Consider the following 24,048-nt stretch of genomic DNA (forward strand, 5'->3'; position numbering starts at 1 on the left):
TCCACTGAGCCACCAAGTGAGTTTCCTGAAGGAAGGTCTGACCAGGTCACTCCCCTACCCAATAAACTCCCGTGTCTCCCTTTCACCTTCAGGATCACATATACATCTGATTAGCATTCAAAGCCCTGCATAGCCTAGCCCCTCTCCCACCTTTCACTTGTCTTACACCTTACTCCATAACACATACTCTTCAATCCAGGGACAGCAGCCCCTGGCTATTCCACAATCATGATACTCCATCTTCCTCTGCTCAGGGCATTTTCTCTGGCTGTTCCCCATGCCTGGAATGCTTCCCCTCCCCCTCAATCTGACTGCTGACTTCTCTGGCTTCAAGTCCCAACTAAAATCCCACCTTTTACAGGAAGCCTTCCCCAACCTCTCTTAATTCCAGTGCCTTCCCTCTGTTAATGATTCCCCATTTATCCTATACATAGCTTTGTTTGCTTGTTGTCTCCCCCATTAGATTGTAAGCTCCTTGAGGGCAGGGACTGTCTTTTGCCTCTTTTTGTATCCTCAATACTTAGCACAGACCCTGGCATGCAGTAGGCGCTTAATAAATGTTTATTCATTGATTTAACTTTTTATCCTGTATACAGCTTGCTTTGTATACATTTGTTTGCATGTTATCTCCTCCATTAGATTGTAAGCTCCTTGAGGGCAGAGACTGTCTTTTGCTTCTTTTTGCATCCCCAGTGCTTAGCACAGTGACTGGCACATAATAGATACTTCATAAATGTTGATTGCTTGACTGACTAAGGTAGACAAGGTGTCAGAATGGTGAAGATGAACCGACTGAAAAAAGAGCCAACAAACAGGGATTGGTCCCAACCTGGAAGTGAGGTCTATAGTGTAAGGGCACCGGGCTCTTTCTTTGACCCTATTCAATTCAATATTTTTATCAATGACTTAGATAAAGGTATGGACTGTATGTGTGCCAATTTTACAAATGACACAAAGCTGCCAGAGGCTGCTCTAGCATCTTCTGATTACATCTGGTGACATAATCAAGATCCAAAAACTTTTGGACCAATAAAGAGGACAGGCCAAACCTAATATGATGGAACCAAATTATCAGCTTCATTCCACGTGGGACCATGAAGACAAAACAGGAATACAGCATGAGGGTGGCAGGCCCCATGTTTCTGAGCTCTAAGATCATGGCATCCCGGACCTAGGGCTGTAAGGCACCTCATCGGCCCGGGGGTCTACAGCCTTCGTTTTACAGATAATGACACTAAGGCCCACAGAGGTTCACCGTTCAGATGTCAGCTGTATTATCTGCAACTGGACCTTCTACCACCGAGTTGGGGCTCTCAGCACTCTACCGTGATAGGGGCCTGAAACACAAGCCCAGCACGAGTCAGGGGTGTGATAGGGCAGCAGGAAAAGCTAGAGATTTTAGGCTACATTAATGAATGAATTAAAGGTATTTATTAACAATTTATCACGGCCAAGCACTGGAGGTACAAAGAAAAAAACAAAACAGCCCTTCCCTCAAGGAGCTTCCATTCAAACTGGAGGGAAGCAAGCTTTCCCGGCTTACTCTGGGTCACCCTGGAGGAGGAGAATAGTGGCCAGGGAGGATGAGTAGGCCCCTAATGGAGTCAACTGACCCACTCTTTCCAACTGCAATGACAATGGAATGATTCCAGAGCTAGAAACTAGGAAGGGACAGATGTAATATGAATCTCTCTAGGTCCTCGATCACTCAAAATTCTTAAGTTTCGTGACTTGAAAACTTCATCATAATTTTTAACATCCTTATTTCTAGGCTAAAATACCCTAAATTTTAGCTGCCCCTCACAGGGACAATTAGCCAGCAAGCATTTATTGGCACAGTGCCAGGGACTGTGCTGAGGGCTAGAGACACAAAGAAAGGTAAAAACAGGCCCTGCCTTCAACAAGTTTATGCTCTAATTGGGGAGCCTCATAAATAGGTATATACCCAAAATAGATATATGTTAGTATATATGTATATATGTGTGTATGTACACACAGGGAATATCACAAAGGCCTTTGTGCAGTTTTAAGCTATTAAAGCTTTTGGGGTTTTTTTTTTAGACAGAGGAAAAAAAGAGCGGGAGAAGGAAAAGGAAAAGGGGGGAAGGAAAGAGGGAAAGAGAGAGAGAGAGAGAGAGAGAGAGAGAGAGAGAGAGAGAGAGAGAGAGAGAGAAAGAGAGAGAAGAAGGAGGAAAGGAGAGGGAGAGAGGGAGAGAGAAGGAGAGAGAGTGGGAGGAGAGAGGGAAAATGAAGGGCATTTGAAAAGAGAAGGCAATGGGAGCTCACTGAGCTCTGGTGACCAGCCCATATACTGCATTCCTGGTAAGGATACAGTACAGAAAGGTTTGGCTTGGGGAGGAAGCACCCAGTAACACTGTTCCTTTCCAGCTCACTTAGTATTTTCCAGTTGTGGCCACACACTGGATCAGTGTCTTCATGGAAGGCTCTATAACAAATCATTTATTTGCAACTGGAAAATGCTGGGCCCTGCTTATTGAGGAGGTGCTGAAAAAACTTTAGTACATGGGTACAATGGAATTTTACTTCAAACAATGAATCGAGGATTCTAAGAAACAAGGGAAGGCTTCTAAGACCTGACAGAGAGAAGGAAGCAGAAACAAGAACACAAAACACATGATGACAACAAGAAATTACAAAATACGAACAAAAAGGGGGGAAAGGCAATATAAATGTCAGAGCCAAGCTCATATCTGAGGGAGACGAGAAAACTCACCTCCCTTCCCTCTTTGCAGAGATAATGGCCCAGAGACATGGACGTGGCAAGAACTGGCTGATGTGTTCATTAGTTGTTACTAAACTGCTTTTTATTCCTTTGATTTCATTTGCGTAATAAGGGATGACTCCCTGGGGAGGGGAGAGGGGCATATATCTGGGAGGAAAAGTGATGTAAGAACAAAAATTATGAATAAAATGATTTTTTTTTACTTTAAGAAAATATAGGAACTCATGAATAAATGGAGGACTAGACAGTGTGCTAAGCACTGGAGATACAAATACCCCAAAGCAGGCCAATCCCTATCTCTGAACACAGCACATTCAGAAGATGTGACCAGAGAAGGTGTATTTTAAATCTATTTTAAAACAATTTTAATAATTTCTCTCCCCAAAATTATCATTCAGGCTCCCAGTTCTGACTGTGTTTCTGTTCTGGGAAGGCTCAGGGATGGTGAATGAAGTCATGCAGCCATTGATGGGATGGTAATGTTGATTTACTTATCATTCCCAGAGCAAGAGGTGGGGGGATGGGGAGAGGAAGGCATGAAAACCCCACATAACCCCAACTGACCTGGCAGGGAGATGGCGAAAGTCTCATGCTAGAATGCTTCAGGAAAGGCAAAAGAAATAAAGACATGAATGTGGTGGAAATGTTAACATCATAAGAAATACACTACCTAACAAACTCCAAGCAGAAAGAATTCCAACGAGCATGGGAAGGCTAAAAGAATGGATGTAAAACGAGCAGAAATAAGAAAACAAACAACAACAATGGAATGGAAACTGAGTGTCGAGAAACTCTAGTGACCCCATATACTATGTGACAGCAGAAATAAGAAGAGGGAGAGGGGAAAAACCTCTAGACCTAACCAAAGACATTCGAAAGAGATTAATGGCAAAGCCAGAACAACGTTAAAAAGCACTCTGGGAATCAATTTTCAAGATCTCTCAAAGTGGGAAAGATTTCCTAAAGATAGAAAAACATCACTAGCATTACAATGACCAAAAAGGGCAAACAAAGACAAGGTCAGCAACTATTCAGCCCAGACAACAACATTCTCACCTCCATAAAATTTCTCAGATAATGGTCTAGTCATACATCAAACATAAAAATTGGTGATAGGGAACAGGCAGGCTCCTGAGACAAATTTTTACAAGAGACTACATCTTCCTAGTCATACAACTGAGTGGGTATAAAGAATACAAGATCCTACTCTGTCTATTGTCTGCCGATTACAAAAAAGCATTTGACTCAGCAGAGCCTTGAGGGCTCTCCTCAAACCAGGTATCTCTCATAAATCTGCAAAAATCTTAAAAAATTCCAAGACAGATGAGACCACAGGAATAACTTTATTCAACAACCCATGCAGTATCAGTGACATAGGAGGAGTCAGATAGTGGGACATATGCTCACCAAATGTGTTCAGTCATATCTGGAAATACCCATTGTGCAAAATGCAAAGGCTTTTAAAAAGGCCTTGATGAAGAGTTTCTCCAGATACCAACAGCTCCCTATTATCCACAAACAGGAGCCAAGCACCCTGGAATTTGCAGTCTCCTCAGAGAAACCCCGGGTCATTCAAATGAGAACAGTCCCACCATCTTCACAGGAAAAACAAAGTGGATGAAAAGCTCTTGTTACTCCAGTTACGGCATGCAGCTTGATGGCTATCCGAGTAGGCAGGTCCATCAGGACTCGGATGCTGCACTGCAGCACTAACAGACAATAAACTGGGCCGAGAAGCATGAGGATGAGGCGGGACTTGATCATATCCGGGAAACTGCACAGCTTATCCCACGATCCCAAGCAGAGAATACCAGGGAAATCTGACTTATACTTCTCCAACCAAAGACGCTCCTTATCCCCAAGCTTTATTTTCTGCCTCTGAATTCATTCTTTGTCTAAAATAAAACAATCCCCCAACCTCGTGTTGACTTTGTGATGCAGAACACTGTAGAATGATTCCTGATCATCCCTGCCCTACATTATAATGATGCGTGCCCTCACCTCCGATACCTACTCTGAGGACTGGGAGGATCCCCATCTGTAATCAGAGGTTCCACATCTTGATCAATGGGGCTACAATGTCACCTTTGGGGTCCTTGGGTGGATGACACTCTTGTGATAATGATTTCTATCCAATAAATCAATTAAGACAAGAAAACATAGCTTGCTTCACATGACGACTTACAACAGTCAGTCTATTTCATAAATATGAGTGTGAAGTGGAGACCTCTCTTCTATCTATCTCCCTTTATTTAGTTCTTGCTCCCAATATCTTCCATTAATCAATCGATCAAGAAGGATTTATCAGGCATGGCCATATGTGAGCCAGGAAACAGGAATACTCAGATACAAATGTAACCATTCTTGTCCTTTGTGTGAAACAACACAGATACATAGAGTTATATATAAAACACATACAATGTAAATACAAGGCAACGGTTGGGGTGGAGGGGTGGGGGTAGGATGGGATGGGAGGATGAGGTCCTAGCTGCTAAGCAGAGGAGGAAAGAGGAAAGGCTTCATGTAGCAGGTTGTGCTCGAGCTAAACCTGGAGGCAAACTACACACTCCAGGAGGCTGAGATGAGGAGGCAGAGCACCCCAGGCACGGGCACAGCCGGTACAAAGTACAGAGACAGAAAACGGATTGTTTGTGTTAAGAACGACAAGGTGACCAGCTAGGTGAGCTCCAGAGTACATGAAAGGGGGTAACGTATTTTAAATGTGGCAAGAGACATTAGAGCTGGGCTGTGAAGGGCTAGAAATGATGCAAGAGCCTGTACTTGGTCCTAGAGGCAAACAGGAGCCACAGAAGTTTATTGAGCAGGGGAGTAGCACCATCGGATGTGTGCTTTAAGAATATCACTCTGGGGGCTGCTAGGTGGCGCAGTGGAGAGAGCACCAGCTCTGGAGTCAGAAGGATCTGAGTTCAAATCTAGCCTCAGATACTTACTAGCTGTGTGACCTCGGGCAAGTCACTTAACCCCAACTGCCAAAAAAATAAAAAATTCCATTCTGGCTGGCAGCTGAATGGAGGACAGACTGGCATGGCTCTCCAGGAGAATGAAGAACAACCCCAGTATCACCACAGCTAGGTCCCAGTTAGTCAGATGAATGAATCCCCTGAAGTGGTCACGTGTTTCAAATTCACACTGCATTGGGCTAGAACAAATGATCCTCTTTTACATAATTATAACTTCAAATAGTGCAAATTCAAACAGTGCACATTTGAATTCATGTAGCCACTTCACGAGATCCATCATGTGCACTAATTGGGACGTGGCTGTCCATTACGCCACAGTCCTTTCCTCTGGCTGGTCTTACACTTGCTCTGTACAGCAAAATGACTGACTTAAGGAAACCTGCCAGCATGGATGGTCTGGGGAACAACCCTCAGGATTAGGCATTGATGAAGGATTCCACCTCCATCGTAGGGCCCTCCTCTCTTCCTCTGGCGCTCTACCCATGCATAAAGAGAACACTTGTTGGACTTTCTGGGGAGGGGAAAGTCATGGGAAGAGAAAGGCCAAGTAACAGGCTTCCACTGCCACCCTCTTGTTTTCTTCCCACACATCTAAAGAAGGGCTGGAGGCTAAGTCAACAGTGACTTGACAAATTGGGAAACAACCCCAAGACTATCCTGGCACCATTTCAGGAGGAAACTTCCGTGGGACCTTTCTCTCTGATGACTCAAGCCAGCCTCTCGCATGTGTGAGATTGCCCCGGAGGAAGGGGCATGGGAGGGAAGGTCAACAGCAAGGCTTAAGGAAGCTTCTTGAGGAGGGAATTTCCTCCTCTGGGAGTTTCTTCGACTTGTGGCCTCACAGGTCCCATCCATCTTCTTCATATTTTGTATGTACGTCTATGCCACCGTCTTCACTCCCCAGGTAGAATGCAAGCTCCTTGAGGTCAGGGGCTGCTTTGGTTTATTTGCAGATGCTTGTGATTGAATGATCAATGCTGGTACTAACAAAGGTCAAGGGGAACCGAACTGACAGAAAACAAGTCAAATGGAATTCTATCCTGAACTCTGGGATCCTGGATGTACAGAATTCCCAGTCAGCAGAAAACCTAAAATAACAATTCATTTATGCGGCATTTGGAAGTGTATAAAGTGCTTTCCATACAACAACAGCCCAATGGCATAGACAGAATAAATATCATTCCGTCCATTTTACAAATGGAGAAACCAAGGCTCAGAGAGACCACACAGTTTTACTGAGTTCCCCTAACCAGCAGGCAGCAGAGACGGGATTTGAACCCACACTCCCAATCAAAGGTCGAGCACATTCTTTGAATCCTGGCCAGGACACATGGAAAAATGAGGAAGTCGTGTCCCCCAAATGACAGCAAGCCTCATTTTGTTTTAAGTGAGTAAAACCCTACATCTGGGATTTCGTTGGCATAAGGGAACTCCAAGGTGAAAAATCTCTCCCAAAGCAGACTGGCACCCTCTCTCCAATCTGTGGTCTTAAAGGTTTGCCTGGAGCCCTGAGAAGATCAAGAACTTGGCCAGGGTCACCCAGCCAGGATGAGGCAGACATGAGATGGAACATTACACTCGCAATTTACTCTCTTAAGTGATTATCTGATCCTCAATGCCCAATTCAGAAGACACTGAGATTTCTGTTAACATTGTACCCATCGGGGGAGAGGAGCACTCCGAAAGGGGCATCGTCCATAGCCTCCCACACGGGAGAAGCTACAAGGAAACATGCCGACAAGCTGCCCACAGGGAACACGGTAATGAGATGAGTCCATGAAGCATCTCTAAAAAGAGAGTTTTTACAAAAGAAAGTTTTTACAAAGACAAGAAGGATGAGACGGAGCAGTCGAGGCACAAGCATTTATTAAGTGCCCACTGTTTGCCAGGCACAGTTACAGGTGTCAGGCATACAAAGACCAAAACGAAAGGTTCCTTTTCCTGAAATCGATGGGGGAGGCAGAACAAACTACCCAGATAACACAGGCTCACAGGAGGGGACTCAAGCCTCTACTACTAGGGCAGGAACAGCTCCTGCAGGGCAGGGCCCCAAGGGACCCCGGGGGTTTCCAACTGATCTTGGATGTCTAGAAGGAGGAGAGTGAGTGTCCTGAGCCAAAGGAGGAATCCTGGGAGATCACAGGGAGCGGCTGTTGAGGAGGGGCAGGGAGGGAGAGCTCTGTTCTAGATGATGCCGCAGACGAAGGACATGGTGGAAGGACCATGAAGCCCATCTAGCCCTCTCACCTTGAGTCATGTTGACAAGTACCTTTCCACATAGACTGGGGTCAAAAGGAAGTCACAGAGCTGTAGAAAAAGCCGATTCACTATTAAAAGGAGGAACATCCTCTGGAATTTAACTTGAAACAACAAAAAACAAACAATAATAATACACTGCATTACCATAGATTAATAGCTCAAAGCTATCAGACAGCTTACATATTGTTGTCAGTTCTCATTAATTCTCACAGCATTCCCAAGGGCTGAGTCATGGGCCACCATCATTACCCCTCCTTTATGAACAAAGCTTCTCAGGCCATGAGGCAATTAAGTGACGAGCCCACGAGCACCAGGAGAATCAGCAGTGGGTCAGGAGCTGGAAGCACAGGTCCCTAATTCTGTATTCCAGGCAGACTAGCACCTCACTACCACTCTGGAAGAAATAACGCCCTCTGAACTCGAAGACGTGGCCTCCCTTGGACCTATTTGCTGTAAGCATTTATTTCATCTTTCTCTTCATATTCCCAAGATTCCAGCACATACTGGGGAGTCAGGACCCCAGGCCTGTCTCATTTGGCCATGCCTCTGCAGAACTTGATACTACTACAAAGGGCTATGAGTTGCCAGGTATTATTAACCTGAAGAAACTATGAAGAAATGTGTTCCCACAGGAAAGAATGTTCTGGGTAGGCAAGAAAATGGAAATGATATGTTCAGCTCCAAGACCTGGCTTCTAAGACAATCCAAACGCAGTTAGCGTCCCTTCCTCAGTCTCCTCACATTCCCACAATTGTATTATCCACTCCCCACTTGTCTTTCTACCCTGGACCAACCCCAAATCATCCTTTGTCTTAGCAGACCAGCTGTAAAAGAACTGGCCACTCAGCCATTCTCCTTGGGCTGAAGAACGTGCCTGGGAGACCTGCACCCATGACTGAGGTTCTGGTCTCTTCATGTCACCGTGAGCAACAAAACTGTGCTGGCCAAACCAGGAACACACAGACTCAGGAGTGAAATCTTAGCCAGTGCTTCATGAATGCCCCTCTGATTGACTGATATAGTCTATCTTACTTAACCATGACAAACACCCTGTCACAGAGGACAGGCGGGCCCTCTTATTTCCATTATGAAGACAATGAAATTGAGTCAGCAATGTCATCAAGCAAGTGGCCCAAGATCACAAAACTGGTATGTGAAAAGAACTGGGACTTGAATCTGGCTCTGGAGTCAAAGGATCTGGGTTCAAATTCTGTCTGATGCTTACCACACGTGTGGCCTTGAATAAGTCTTAATTCCCAGGGATCCAGATCTCTCGATTGTAAAATGAGGGAGATGGGCCAGATGGCCTGAGGTCCCCTCCAACTCTAGATCTGAGACCCTACAGTCTCCTGACTCCTACTCCATCCCACCCAGGATTCTTTCCACTAATCTGTCATGACTGAGAATCCCTGCCTCCTTCCCACCATCATTCTTGTTCTTAGCATGATATGTCACCTACATAAAGAGACTCCTGTACTAGGTGGTGGGGAACTTTTGCTATCAATGAGCTAACAGGCTTTAAAAAGGAGACACAGAAAGTCCTCCAGTGAAGAGACTCTAACCGTCCATTAAAGCAATTTTGTAACTAAACACAAAGGGAAGGTTTTTCAAAGGGGGAGCCGTCTTCACGCAGTCTGGGAAGCAAAGGTGGGCTTGGAGCCCACCCCAGGTGCTACCAGCATCCCCATGCCTTCTGCACACATGCGTGTGATGGGAGGGAGGGAGGTGCAGGAACTCCAAGGGTGCTCAGCCATTTGGCTTTCTGCTCGTGAAGCAGTGGCCGATGGACAGAGAAGGCACGACAATTCCAATCATGTTCTCTGCACCAAAGAATGCCCCACGCCATTACTTGGGACATGAAAGGGCTGCATCTGTTACCCTCCTTTGAAACTGTCTCGAGTTTCAGTCACGCGTCAAGATGAAGGCATGTCTTTTCCAGGCTCTCAGGCCATTACTCTCACAGGCTAGAGCCACCAAGCTGGGCCTTCTGTGGCTCCAACACACAAGCCAGCAGCCACATGTTCCAATCCAATGGAAGAATTCCAGCCCTGCTCTCCGTGGAGAACATGAGAGGTGTGAATCCTCTACAAGTTCAGGAAGCTGGCCAAAAAGCCGACCTTCCTTCCATGCTCCGAGAGGCACTCTTCTTCCTGAGCCTGGAACACTGGCCCCATCCTTCAGAGTACATAAATGGCTTTTCTTCCACCAAGGATTGGGAAGCAAAGGTCGTGGTTGCTCTTGAGGCCAACTTCACAGGGACATAACATAACTAATCTACACGTTTTTTAATTCAGAGCAAGTCAAGTCCAGACTTAGGCTTTTGACAGCTAGACTCCACGGGAGCTTCACGAGTGACGAGGATGAGGCCTGCACTAGACACAAAAGGCTCACTGACCACGAAGGAGACATGAGGAACTCAATGCTTGCAGTAAGTTCTATAAACCAGTAGGCAAACAATCCTGAAATGTGTCTTCAGTTTCCTCCCAAACCTCTCCTACCGTGAGATCCTTCCGTCAGGCTTCATTGTCCAGCATGCTGACTTCCCAAGCTACAGCGTCCCTATTCTTAGCTAACCAAGCAGTAGTCATCAAAATCCAACTTCAGCTCGGACGCTCCGAGGCCCAATCTCTGCAATGTGTGAAGAACATCTTCCTTCCTCCCCTTGAAGGGTTCCGGAGCACTTTCTGCTGAATACTCTACGTCCAAGTCGCTGTCTTAAAGCCAGTGCGAATTTTCTAACAACAGACACTTAAAATCGGCATTCAGGAGAGGAGAAGAAAAAGCAACAAGAGGCACCATTTTTGATCTTAGGGGCATCTGGCTGGGACCCTGCCACACAAAGAGACCCAATGTGCCCCGAGCAGTTTGAAAGAGAAAACAATCTGGGAAAGAAAGGAGAAAGGAGACAGGGAATGAAGGAAAAGAGACCTATAAATGACAGACAGCTGCCAGGCAGCCAACCAAAGACGGTCGATTTCAGATTTGTGAGAAAAACGGATGTTTGTGCTGCCTGGACTGGAAAGCAAGGAGACATGGGGAGATCCTGGAACCTGCACGTTTCAACTAGAAGGCTCAAGCATTCTTGCCCCACGGGCACTAGGACTCAGGCAGATTCATTGAGGATGTCTTCTCCGATCAGATCTTAACTACGTTTTTCAAATGAGTCACTGTATGGAGGATGAGCTTTCCTGTACTCAGAAAGTCAGAGCAAAAAGCAGACAGATACATGCCACCTTGTCTCCTTCACAAGTCTGCACCTGTCCCAATATTACTGTTTTCCAAATTTATAATGCCTTACTTTCTCTTTAACCTTTCATAATGTGGGATCTAGCCTCCCTATCTCTTCATCTATCTCTGTCTCTCTCAGTCCCCCTCTGTCTCTCCGTATGTGTCTCTGTCTCTCTTTCACCTCTCTGTCTCTGCCTCTGCTTGTGTCTCCACCCCCCCAAGGGGAACAAATATCTGAGAAAGGCAAGTTTCCAAAGTGACTCATCCAGATATTGACAAGTCCCGTCCTCTACCTCTGAGCATAAATGGTGTGTTCTTATTTTTCTTACCTACATCAAAGTTTGCAGTAACTGCTGGATTAGGGGCTATTGAGCATTAGCTGTAAGCACTCCATTTCCCACTGTTTTGGGAACTTTGCAGCTATTGACATGCATCAGCTAGACTTGCTATAGAATAAGGGGGAAAAACCACAATTACAAAATATTCACTAATAACATTAGCTCCCATTTCCCAGGACCATGGCCCTGTGATGATGGCCAAATATTATTCCTATTATAAAGCTGAGGAAATCATGGCTCAAAGATAAGCACTTCTGCTTGTCTTGGCCCAGTCAATCACTCAGCCCGTGTTACACATCTATGATGTGCCAGATACAGGGCTAAGCCTTTAAATACAAAGAAGAGTCCAAACGGCCAGACCAGCCCCATCCTAGGAGCTCACATATCAACAGGCTGATAGAAGATGCCGACAGGTAAGTACACCCGATTCACACAAACCCAGAACTATTAGACGTCAGGGTTGGAAGCTGATCTCAGGTCTCCCCAAAACCCCAATCGTTTTTTGGTGGGGGTGTGTGTGTGTGTGTGTGTGTGTGTGTGTGTGCGCATTTTTTTTTCCAGTACAATACCAGGCTGGCTCCAGAGCCAGAGGTGAAACATATTGCTTCCAGTCTTCAGCCAAATAGTTCTCTTCGGTGTGAGTGGCTTAAAAGAAAGATCCAAATTAATCAAACTGCTACTAAATCCCACTGCCTTCCTCTTGCCCTTGCTAAGTAAAGCCTGACACAAATGTCCTTCCACTTTGTTACAGACTCACAGAGCAACCAGACAACGCTATCATCAAAGGGGCAAAGAACAGACGCTGTATTGTGCACAAATAAGTCATGCTGATAAATGTGAAAAACTGGAAAATGAGGCCAGGAAACGTCCAAAATTAAAGCCCCTGCGTAAATTGTCCGTGTCACTTTATACTGTCGATATGCAGTGTGAGTCATGGAAAGGCCTGGGGAAGGAAGGCACCGAGTCGCTGCTGAAGGCTTCGGGACCAGAAGCTGCCACAGAGCCACAGACACATGCAAGCACGCATGTTCAGGAGAACCCAGAAATCCAGACAATGCTATTTCCTGGATCCAGCTTCCTTAATTTTTCAACCTGATTCAAAGTAATTTTTTAATAAAATAAAAAACAGTTGGAAGTGACCCAAGAAATAAAGGCATTATTTTCTTCACATGCACAAAGGTGGCACAGTCTAATCTGTTAAATGCGCCTCGCTCCCAACAATGCAGAACCAATTTTATTCACATGTGATCGGATTTTACTCCTTCAGTCGAGGCTCCAAATTAAGAAGCAAACTGACCTGCCCTTGGAATGCAGAAAGGAAGCCCAACGATTGTGTCAATACAAGCAGGAGTTTTTAAAAGTCCGTAAAACTCCATTTGCTTTCACCTTAAAAAAGCAGTGGAACATGCCAACAATCGAGAAAAGGCTAGCAGGGAAAGATGGCTACACACTCTATTAATATAAAAAAGGATTTTCTGAATGTTCACTTAACTTCTAAATCCCCTGCCTTTATATTCTGGTGGAATTAAATTTCCAGCAATAGAGCCGGGAAACAGCCAATAAGTGGACGTTATTAATGAACAGACAAAGATGCTGGCTCTTTTCTCAGCCATTAACAATGATGTACTGATCTGGCTAATCAAAACTGAATACTTTTTAATGGGAAAGCATCCCACCTTCCATATTTTCATAAAATATGTGAAACAAGGTCCCATTAATCTCTTTTATTGCTTAAAATCATTGAGTTTTCTAAAGCTATAAGGAAAGAATAGAAGAAAACTCTACAATTCTATTCATTGAGTTGCAGAATGGGATCCGTAAAAAAGGATGAAGGAGTGATGGTATAAGAAAACAAAGGCAAACCTTTTTGAAAATTTCATGAAGATTTTTCTTCTTATAACAAAAAAAAACTGAATATTGATCCTTTTGCCAAGATATGGTCAGCATATTAAATTAAGTGTGGTTTGGGACTGTTTGTATTGCTTATGTAAATCTAGTTAAAGTATGTTACTGCTGGCATCTGCAACCACTTTCAGAGTTGGGGTAGGTCTGAGCACGCACAGCAGGCCTGGGTGGGCTCGACAAGTTTGTTCAAAAAAAAAAAAGGACAATACCTCTTTGTTAAGTGGCTGTTTACAAACTTATTAAGTCAAACTCTAGCCCCACTGTTTTATCTCAGTGCCTCCAATTTATTAACACTTTCACAGAGAAATGCTTGTGTTTGGAATCTCATTCACAGAGAAACTCGAAATGAAGTAACATACACACACACACACACACACACACCCCCATGAATGCCCTGGTAGAAAAGGGGAATTTAATGAAGAACATTCTTTAACAAACTTTGACACATAAAAATTTCATTTCTAATGCCATGCATTACCCCCCTTTGACAAAGTGTATACGTAATTCTTTTCAGTACAGACACCAACTATATGAATAAGGGAGATAAGGGCAGATACTATCCCCCATAAAACAAATTCACCACTTCTGAGACATATACAGTATGCAAAAGGCAGTTAGATGTTGGGGAAAACAGAAAGTTTAAGTCAGCTAAGCAACCTCTGAGCTCGGATCTCAGGAAGAGTGTGGGACACAGCCAAGTCCGCCTCCCAAACTTTCTAGGCTGCTGACATTTGCCTTTGTTCTTCGCCCTCAATGATCCAGCCCTATCGGCTCACTCACCATTCTGCATGTCATCAGTCAATTGGTTAACCAGCATTTACTAGGTACTTAACTGTGCCAAGCATTGTGCTAAGCACTGAAGATGCAAAGGGGGAGGGGGGGTGGGGAGATATCATACTTGCTCTAAAGGAGCTACAAGTTGTTGTTTTTTTTTAAATTTCATCAAATATTTCCCAATTCCTTTAAAAAATGTTAACATTCATTTGAGTTGAGCTCCAAGTCTTATGGAGGAGCCAATATGCAAGATATTATGCATACACGACACAGACCATTAATGTCAACAAACATAAGAGGAAAGAGAGTGCAGCAGTGGGGGGGAGAAGGATGGGTAGCAACAAGGCAACACCCAAGGCCAGTCCCGGAGGTGCCATGGTCAAAGTGGCCCTGACCGTGGAGTGCCAGGCGCAGGTGCAAGCCAACTTGGCAGTGCTCGGAACAAAACCAATGGGAGATTCACTTCATGTGATTACGTATGTTTGTTGCAAAGGTTTTGTTGTTCTTTTATTTCCCCTCAATGAGGGGGTAGGAGAGAAAATGGACTTTTGTTCACTTAAAATTAATTTTAGAAATAACTGCAGATTGACAGTAGTGCCAGACCAATGGGAGAGTATACTCAGTAAATTAAATGGGGGGGGGGGTTGGTCATCATTACGATGATTTCATTCCTGAAGGGTTCTGGTCATGTCTAGATATTGGGACGGCCATCAGACACCTGGAACAAGGCACACGCTACACACCCAATGCATATGTGCGACTAGAGAGGTTTCCTTTGACCAATACTTCACCAGAATTCAAAAATATCATTATTATTATTATTACTAATATTTTCATAACACTTTAAGTATGCAAAGTACCTTATTAACTCAACTAATGCTCAGAATAACCTTCTGAGTGGGGGTTGTCTCTATACTCATTGTAAAACAGAACAGAGTGAGGTACAGAGAGGTTCTGTAATTTGCCCAGGGCCACACAGCTACTAAGAGTCTGAGTCAGGATTCAAACTCAGGTCATGTTGACTCCCCATGCAGCATTGCATCCACCAAGCTACCTTGCTGCCTCAAAGTAACACACGCTTATTAAGCCTCTAAAAATATGTGTGTATACACATCCATGTGTGTGTGTGTGTGTGTGTATATATACATATACATTTACATATACATATACATATACATATACATACACACATACACACACATACACACACATATACACATACATATACATATACATATACATATACATATACATATACATATACATATACATATACATATACACATACACATACATATACATTTACATATACATACACACATACATACACATATACATACACATACACACATACATACACATATACATATACATATACACATACACATACATATACATATACACATACATATACATACATACACATATAAAAGGGCCAGGGTCTCCCACTGCATCCTGGGCCATTTCCAGTCATCTTGATCGACATCTGGCCACTGGACCCAGATGGCTCCGGAGGAGAGGGTGAGGCTGGTGACTTTGCACAGCTCTGCCTCACTCAAATCCAATTCAATTGCAAGTCATATCATCATCTCCCTAATGTCATGGTCCTCGTCAAGAATGAAGGACAAATCACACACACAATGTGTGGATGTATACATGTGTATATGTTTGTGCATATATGTGTGTACATATGTGTGCGGGTTTTGTATATACATATATGTGTGCAAGTGTATGTGTTTGTGTACATGATTGTATGTTTGTGTGTGTATGTACACAAATACATACACGTATAAATATGTATATACATATATATATAATCTATACTGGGAGTCACAAAGCAGACACACGGCTCCATCCTTAACCTCAAGAAGCCTATAATCAAACCGGGGTCCTGACAAGTGCCCAAGTGAGTAGGAGATGAGGTAAAATTCAGGTAAGGGAAAGGGAAGCTTGATGTAGAGCATAAGATATTGGATAAGAAAGGAGGCATCACTTTTAGCTAGACAAATCAGGGAACGCTCCATGGAGAGGAAGCCCATTCTAATCCTCAAAGGCAGAAGAATAAAACAATAAAAATAAAAAGATGCGCAGGGAATACCCTCTAAGCATGGGGAAGAGCCGTGCCTGAAATATGGTAACATTCACTACCCGACAAACCAGCTGAGGAAGTATTGTCCAACTCTGCAGCATTGGGGAGTTCAGAGGGGCTGTGACCTAAAACCCACCAAAGACAAGTCCTCGATTGCCTACCCCCCATTATTTAATCTGGGGCCTAAAATCAGCACTTTGAGGATCCCACCATTTCAATCAAAGCACGCAGACCAGAGAATAAAAGATTCCAGACGCCTGTAGCCATGCTCTGGGGGCAGAACCAGGAGCAGGAAGGCACATTTAGGCTTGAGGGCAGGAAAAGTTTCTTAATCAACATCCAAGGTTTTATTCGGCACCATATGTATGCCCAGTACCAAGGTGGGTGCTGGGAATGCAAAGAGAAAATGAATTCAGCCTCAAACATGATGCCGATTAGTAACTGTCCAGATTCCCTTTGCTCTCACATGTTGCTAGGCTGCAGAACTTAGAAATGTGTACTAGATTAGCAAGAGGAAAAGCAGATCACAGAATCCTGGGGCCCCAAGGGACCTCAGACATCAAACACACAAGCCACGGCTCCTGGTGCCTGGCATACAATCAGACGACAAGCCAACAAGCATTTATTAAATGCCTACTATGTGCCAGGCACTACACTGGGCACCAAAGATACAGAAAAACAGAAATAAGGCCCTTCCTGTCTGGGAGCTCACACGTTACACGTGTCATCACTCTGATGTAGCTCTCTTTCCAGGCACCGACCCTCTACCTATCTACCTAGCTACCTACTTACTTAGCTACCTAGACCTGGACAAGAGGATGTTATCACTTCTTAGCTGAGTGACCCTGGCTGGGCAAGTCACGTCACCTTTTTGCATCAGTTTCCCCATCTATAAAATGGGGATAATGAGAGCACCTGCCCTATGGTGAGAACCAAATGAGAGGATAATCGTGAAGTGCTTGGCACACAGTGAGTCCACAGCACTGCTGGCACACAGTGAGTGCCATATCACTGCTGGCACGCAGTGAGTCCATATCACTGCTGGCACGCAGTGAGTCCATATCATTGCTGGCACGCAGTGAGTGCCATAGCACTGCTGGCACACAGTGAGTCCATAGCACTGCTGGCACACAGTGAGTGCCATATCACTGTTAGCTATCACTAGCTATTAGTATTATCCCATCTCTGTTTGGAGAAGCAGCCCATTCCCCTTGGGCAAGGTTCTCACCTCCAGAATCTTATCCTAACAGAACCACCAGACCTCCTTTTCCTCTCAATCATGTTCCAATCCACTCCCCTTCTTCCTGGCTCTGACTTCTGGGGCCCAGACAAACAAATCCACGGACCTGGGAATGTATACCTCAAAACCTCCCAGCTGCTTCAGCTGTTATGTACCTTAATGCATTTTTATGTTTATTAAGAAATTCCTGGCCTCCTCAGTGGCCTCCATTCAAGCCCCTCCCTGGTGTCTGGCAGCATGCCCATGGGCTATTTCTACTACCCTGACAGTGGGGGAAGGAGGGGGTCTCTCTGGGTCCTGTTCAGCAGAGGTTGGCAGGCCTTCAAGCTGTCAGCCTGAAGGGGACCAGCAAGACTGGTGTCTTCTGGTGCTGCCACGTGAGTGTTGCAAAGAGAAATGCACAGCATGCCGAGCCTGGGTGCCAACCTAGAAGGCATGTCGGGGGGCTCACTGATCTCAATCAGCTGTTTCTATCTGACTGGTTGGATAATTTTCTCCAAGCACGAAAGGGCACTCTGGAATCTGAAACTAGTATGAAGACAAGCTTCTCCTCCGAAAGTGATCTCCAGTGGTACCAATGGCTGTTGAAAGGTGAAGGGAAACACTGGCATTTCCACCCCCAGTAACGATCCTGCCAATGTGAGTACAGACTAGCCTCACAGGGAGCGAGCCCAGCAGCCAGGTGATTTGCTTCCCAGAGATATTAAAATCAGAGTAAAAAGATATGAAATGAGTTTTACATTTCCTCCTGCTAAGAATTTAACCAACCGCATCTTTGTTTAGTCAAGGCCTCATGGGTAATGTCTGCAGCCCACATCACCAGGCCAACATGTAAATATATGTCAACGTTTTGATTTATATACTATGGATGATCTGTTTACACAAAGAGAGAGACACACAAATTATAGCTCTTTGGTGATTTGAAACTCAATATACTTGAAGGAGAAAGAATTTAGTAGTGAACTCCAAGGAAAGGTTAAATACAAGAGTGTGTTTCCTACCATCAGAATGAACCTCAGGCCCCCAAATGTCAAGCCGACTGACAGTTTTCTAGACCTCTGTCATGCCATGAAAACTTACATCGGAGCCCCAGAATCTTGTTACAACTTGGTGAAAATTTTGTTTCTCAGGCTCCTGCCTAGCTTTGTCCAGTCCAAATACAAAAATGAATGAATGAGGAATTCAAATACAGGAAATTAAAAGAATCTGCCCTCAAGGAGAGAACATTCTAGAGGGTGAAGATCACACATAAAGGAGAAAGGGGGACAGGATGGAAAGAGAGAGAAAGAGCATTTATTAGGCACTTACTCTGTGCAATGTACTGTGCTAAGTGATGATACGAATAGACAGGAATAAAAGAAGCAAGCCAGTCCCTGCCTTCAAAGAGCTTACATTCTAATGGGATAAGAGTACATATAAAGGGAGCTAGAAAAGCACAGGGGGAGGGAGGAGTTGCTATACAGGACAGCTAGATTCTGGGCAACATGATAATAGCCAGAATGTACACAGCATGGTGTGGAGATGGCCAGGAAGTGCCATGATAGGTGCCCAGACAGATAAAGCTGAAGCTCTACCAATGTCCCAGAAGCACTCTCCAAGGTGCTGGTGAAAGAGGCCAGAGGACCAGCAGCATGGTTTGAAAATGGATGGAAACTGACATGGAGGCCTGATTCTTACTTATTCCATCATTTCTCCCTTGCTCGCTTATCCTTCAGCCATCACATATGAGTTGACTCTACAAAGGTAGAAGTTAGCAGACTGGACAGATGGCACCAAATTCGTTTTAGACTTTGGTGGGTGAAGGCTCTCATCTGTTAGTGAATGAAGAGAAGTAGGTTTTACCAGGGTCTCATAGTGGACTCTTATCTTATACAACCTTCCCCAACCTTGAAAGGGTAATTCATTCCTTTTAAAAAAAGCTTTCAATTTCTCCAAGGTCAAAAGTGTAACTTGAAGTAGGGACACTGAATAAGATTCCTCCTTCAGTGGCGTTCTTAAGGCCTGAATGGGAGAATCTCCAGGTACAACCCCTTTTGTACCCGCCCCCAGCGCCTAGCACAGCACTAGCCACACAGACATTACTTAAGCAATGCTTGTTAATTAACTGATGTTATCATCCTAGGTGTCTATGTCTAACCCATGATATAAAAGGGAAAAAAATGAATGAAATAGAATCATAGAATTATGGAATTTGAGAGTCAGAAGGGATCTCAGGGGAAATCTGGTCCAAGTCACAGCAAAAAGGACTCGCTAGGAGAGCACATTGGTCACTCTAACACCTCTGGCCTGAGTGCCTTCCAAGGAGGAAGCCAGGACCTAGAGAGGGAGCCCACTGTTGGAAGCTTTTCCTGACACTCGCCTTATTTGGCCCCTATAAAGCTGCCTCCCATCGTGCCTGGTTTTGCCCTCTGAAGCCAAGCTAAACAAAAATTAAATCTCTCTTCCAATGTCAGCCCTTCAGGTTACCTGAAGACAGCTATCATGTCCCTTCTTCACTCCCCCAGAGTCTTCCTCCTCCAAAAGCTCCTGCTCTTCATGTTCCAGGGTCAAGGCCCTGGATTCTCCAGGTTTCTCCTCTGATTATGCTACAGCCTGTCATTGTCCCTCCTAAAACGTGGCTCTTAGAAGTGAAGAATCATCAAATGGTGGCACCCTTCAAGGTCATTTACTCTAACTTCCCCTTCCTACAGGTGAAAGAGTAAGACCCACCAAGGTTAAGTTGGCTTGCCCTAATCATACGCTAATTTAGTGGCAGAGTGGGAAATAAAACCCAGATCTGATGCCAAGGCTAGTGTTCTTTCCATCAGATCATGCCAGTAATGGAAAAGGAATATCTATAAAGGAAAAAGCAAAAACACAAAGTTTCAGATAGAAGGTTAGGGCTCAGAGTATTTCAGAAGTCTCTAATGTCCAGCCCTTCATAGGGTGGCATTTATTCTCTCTCTTCCTAGAAATGACGGGAAGCAAAACATCTCATGTGTTGGCAAGGGCTATGGCTTTATTTGCTAATATCTCACTGTTCAAAAGCATCAATGAAATATCTGACAAATCCATTTAGAAACTATCCGTTCTGTGTGTTTTGATCATTCTCAATTGGCTTTCCTTTTGTGAACGTGCCACAATTCTAACTCTTTCCAAAGCCACAAAGATTTCCTCTAAAAATTAAGAACTACGAGCAGCCCACACGCTCCCCACTCTCTTTTCAAATAACAATAAGATCGGGCTAGAACAAAGCCCAGCTTGGCTGCCAGCTGGCACACCTACTCGTTACTAGGAGTCAAGATGGAAACTTCCGTGTTGAATTCTAACCTCACCTCCACTTGGGAAACACAAGAAATGAATGCTACAGGGACAAACATACCTTTAATTATGGATTCCACAGCATACAGATCTCGTCTGTAGGTCACCTAAAGGACAGAAAAACCTCATTAGACCTCACAGAGCAGGAAGGAATGTACAACCAATAAAACAATGCTCTAGAGCACGTTCTTGATACCAGAAGGACTAGAAACCAATGATAATGTCAATGTTTCAGTTATATAATAAATATCACTGGCAATCCACATGAAAAAAATTATTTCTGAATTCTGCAAAAAGAGTTTGAAGACTGTTTCCAAGCCTTTGGACATTCAGAGAATTTATATGGCAGCAGTCACAAAACGTTTATTAATAAGAGAAACCTCTTCTAAATATTTTCCACAAACCCTGGAAAATGAGTTTAGCAGTCATTAAGCCAGCATTCAGAAGGCCATGTTTGGGGTATCATTATCCAAAAGCAAGCTCTGATGACAAGGAAATGTCAGCATCACAAAAATCGCCAGACTGTTTACTTAATTGGAACGAAATGCTTCTTACATGTCGACCCCACATAAAGGAGGATTTCGGCCTGGAGAGAATGCTCCCATTAACATTCAAGTTAGGATCACAAAGCTTGGAAACCTTGAGGTTCACAGACATTCTGAAAACGTGGCCCAGGGGAAAGAAGCAGAGACCACAGCAAGACGTCTATCACAAGGCTGCAGCTCTGGTTACAACTTCTCCACAGCTACCTACAACGCACACAAGGAAGGGTTCAGGTCTCCCAACGTCATTGCTGTACGTCCCTGAGCTGGGACAGTCAGAACAGCTGACATTTATGGAGCACCTGAAGGTCTGCAAAGCACTTTACAAATATTATCTCATTTTATCCTCACAACAACCCTGGGAGGGAGGTATTATTATGATAAAAAATAGTAGGTAATTCCTAATTGCTTACCATTAGGTCCCCATTTTACAGATGAGGAAACTGAGGCTCAGGGCCTTTAGTGACTTGACAGGGTCACAGTCATAAGTAGCTAAGATTCAATTTAATCAGTCTGCCAAATGGGGTCATGGGGCTTCGGATACAATCGACATGACCAAACAACAATGAGGTGTCCAGTTCCAGATGTCTAATAGGCAGCTGGAGGTGCAAGATGGGAAGCCAACAAAGAATAATCTCTGGATAAATAGACTGGATATGTAGATTTGAGAATCATCAGCATAAGGGTGATTACTGAACCCATGGGAGCTGATGAGATCACCAAGGGAAACAATACAGAGGAAAAAAAGACTGTGCCCTGTGGGACAGCCACCATCATGGCCTGGATGAGAATCCAGAAAAGGAGATTGAGAAAAAATTGTCAGATAGGATAGAGAACTGGAAGAGAGAATATAGATATAGATATAGATATAGAGAGATAGATAAATAGATTCATAGTTTGTGGACAGACACACACACACACACACACACACACACATATGCACTAAAACAGCTGAGGAAAGATCCCTTAGGCACTCCATTTGAAGCCTTCTTCTAAGGTGACCTTGGACCATAAACTACCACTCTTTAGATCATTCAGTCAATTATAAGTCATTTTTTCATATCTGAACAGTTACAGTTCTGAACAGCAGAGAACAAAATGACTATCATTAAAATTACTTTACCATCACTAAGTAAAACGAGCCCTTTAAAAACAGTGCTGAGCATTGCATATAAGCATGCTATTATAACAGTGAGTCTTAATGTTCAATTTGACATTAGCTGAAGTCAGCCTTATGAGCAAGAGATTGGCTTCTTTCCCTAAGGCTATTTTCCCTTTAGATAATTATTAGATAATTAATGATATAAACAAGACAGCTAAATTGCTTTTCTTCTATAGATTCTGGCCTATAAACTTTTACATGCCTACCATACACAGATTAAGTCTTCTTTGACTTTTATTAAAAATCCTGTATGAAAAGCATTGTTGGATTCCTTAATTACCCTTCTCAACATCCATATGTTGGTTTAATTAAAATAAATTATACCAGAAGTCTGAAAACATATTAAAAGCACCCATGGTGAAACTGACACTGCTTGTTTCCACAAAAAGCACCAAATATAATGTCTCTCCTCCTAGATACTAAAAATATGAATAAAACAAATGAATGAATGCATTAACAAGGATCTGTGATTATGTCAAAGTGGTAACTTCCTCCACCAAAACAGATTTCAACCCACCTGTGCCTTTACAGTCTTAGAGAGTTACCTGGGCTTCAGAGAGGTTGAGTGACTTAGCCACGGTCAGACAGCTAGTAAATTTCAAAGGCAGAAATCTGAACTCAGCTCTTCCTGACTCCAAGTCCAACATGCTCTACATCTAGCATTTCTGTAGCGCCTGCAAGTTTGCAAAACACTTTACAAATATTATCTCCTTTTATCCTCACAACCTCGGGAGGCAAGTGCTATTATTATCCCCATTTTATATATGGGGAAACTAAGAGTGGGACAAGTTGAGTAATTTCCCCAGCATCACATAACTAACAAATGTTCAAATCTGAATTTGAGCTCAGGTCTTCCTGACTTCAAGTCCAATACACCATCCACCGCACCACCTGACTGCCTCATACTACATTTTGTATGCCATAAATGCATACATTTAATGTGTCGCTATGTGTTTATACATATGTTAAATACATATTATATAAACATATTGTGTATACATATAGAGAGATATGCATACACACATACACATACATATATCGGGGCAGCTGGGTAGTATAGTGGGTAGAGTGCCAGGTCTAGAGTCAGGGTTTTTAAAAATATTTTTATTGATATTTCCTTCTTACATCACCATACACCTTTCCCTCTCCCCCAGAACCATCCCATATGACAAATAGAGAAGGAGTTTTATTTAATTAAATATCTCCCAATTACATGTAGAAATTTTTTAATAATCATGTTTTAAAATTTTGAGCTCCAATTTATGAAAAAATGTTCTCCATCAGAGAACTGATGAACTCTGAATGCAGACTGAGCATACATCTGTGATCCTGCTTTACTGGCCTCCTTCTCAGTCCCAACCAATAAGGCTTTATCCCCTGGCTTCCTTTTCACTGAAACTCATGTCTCTCCCCCCATGTTCAGAAGGGTCTCCCTCCCCACTTCTGTCTCTTGTCTTCTGTGGCATCCTTCAAGACTGAGGTCAGAC

At 43.7% G+C, this 24,048-nt stretch overlaps 1 protein-coding gene across 1 annotated transcript in view; it reads right to left on the reverse strand.

Annotated features, from left to right (window-relative positions):
- The window catches only part of CRPPA (CDP-L-ribitol pyrophosphorylase A), a 256,432-nt gene that overhangs the window by 167,972 nt on the left and 64,412 nt on the right, over positions 1 to 24,048 (reverse strand). Inside the window, 1 exon segment of the mRNA XM_078150658.1 lies at positions 20,919 to 20,964. Coding sequence (XP_078006784.1) covers positions 20,919 to 20,964 — 46 coding nt within the window.

Source organism: Phascolarctos cinereus, unplaced genomic scaffold (assembly GCF_003287225.1).
Source record: "Phascolarctos cinereus isolate Bilbo 61053 unplaced genomic scaffold, phaCin_HiC Scaffold_1;HRSCAF=81, whole genome shotgun sequence".
Lineage (NCBI taxonomy): Eukaryota > Metazoa > Chordata > Mammalia > Diprotodontia > Phascolarctidae > Phascolarctos > Phascolarctos cinereus.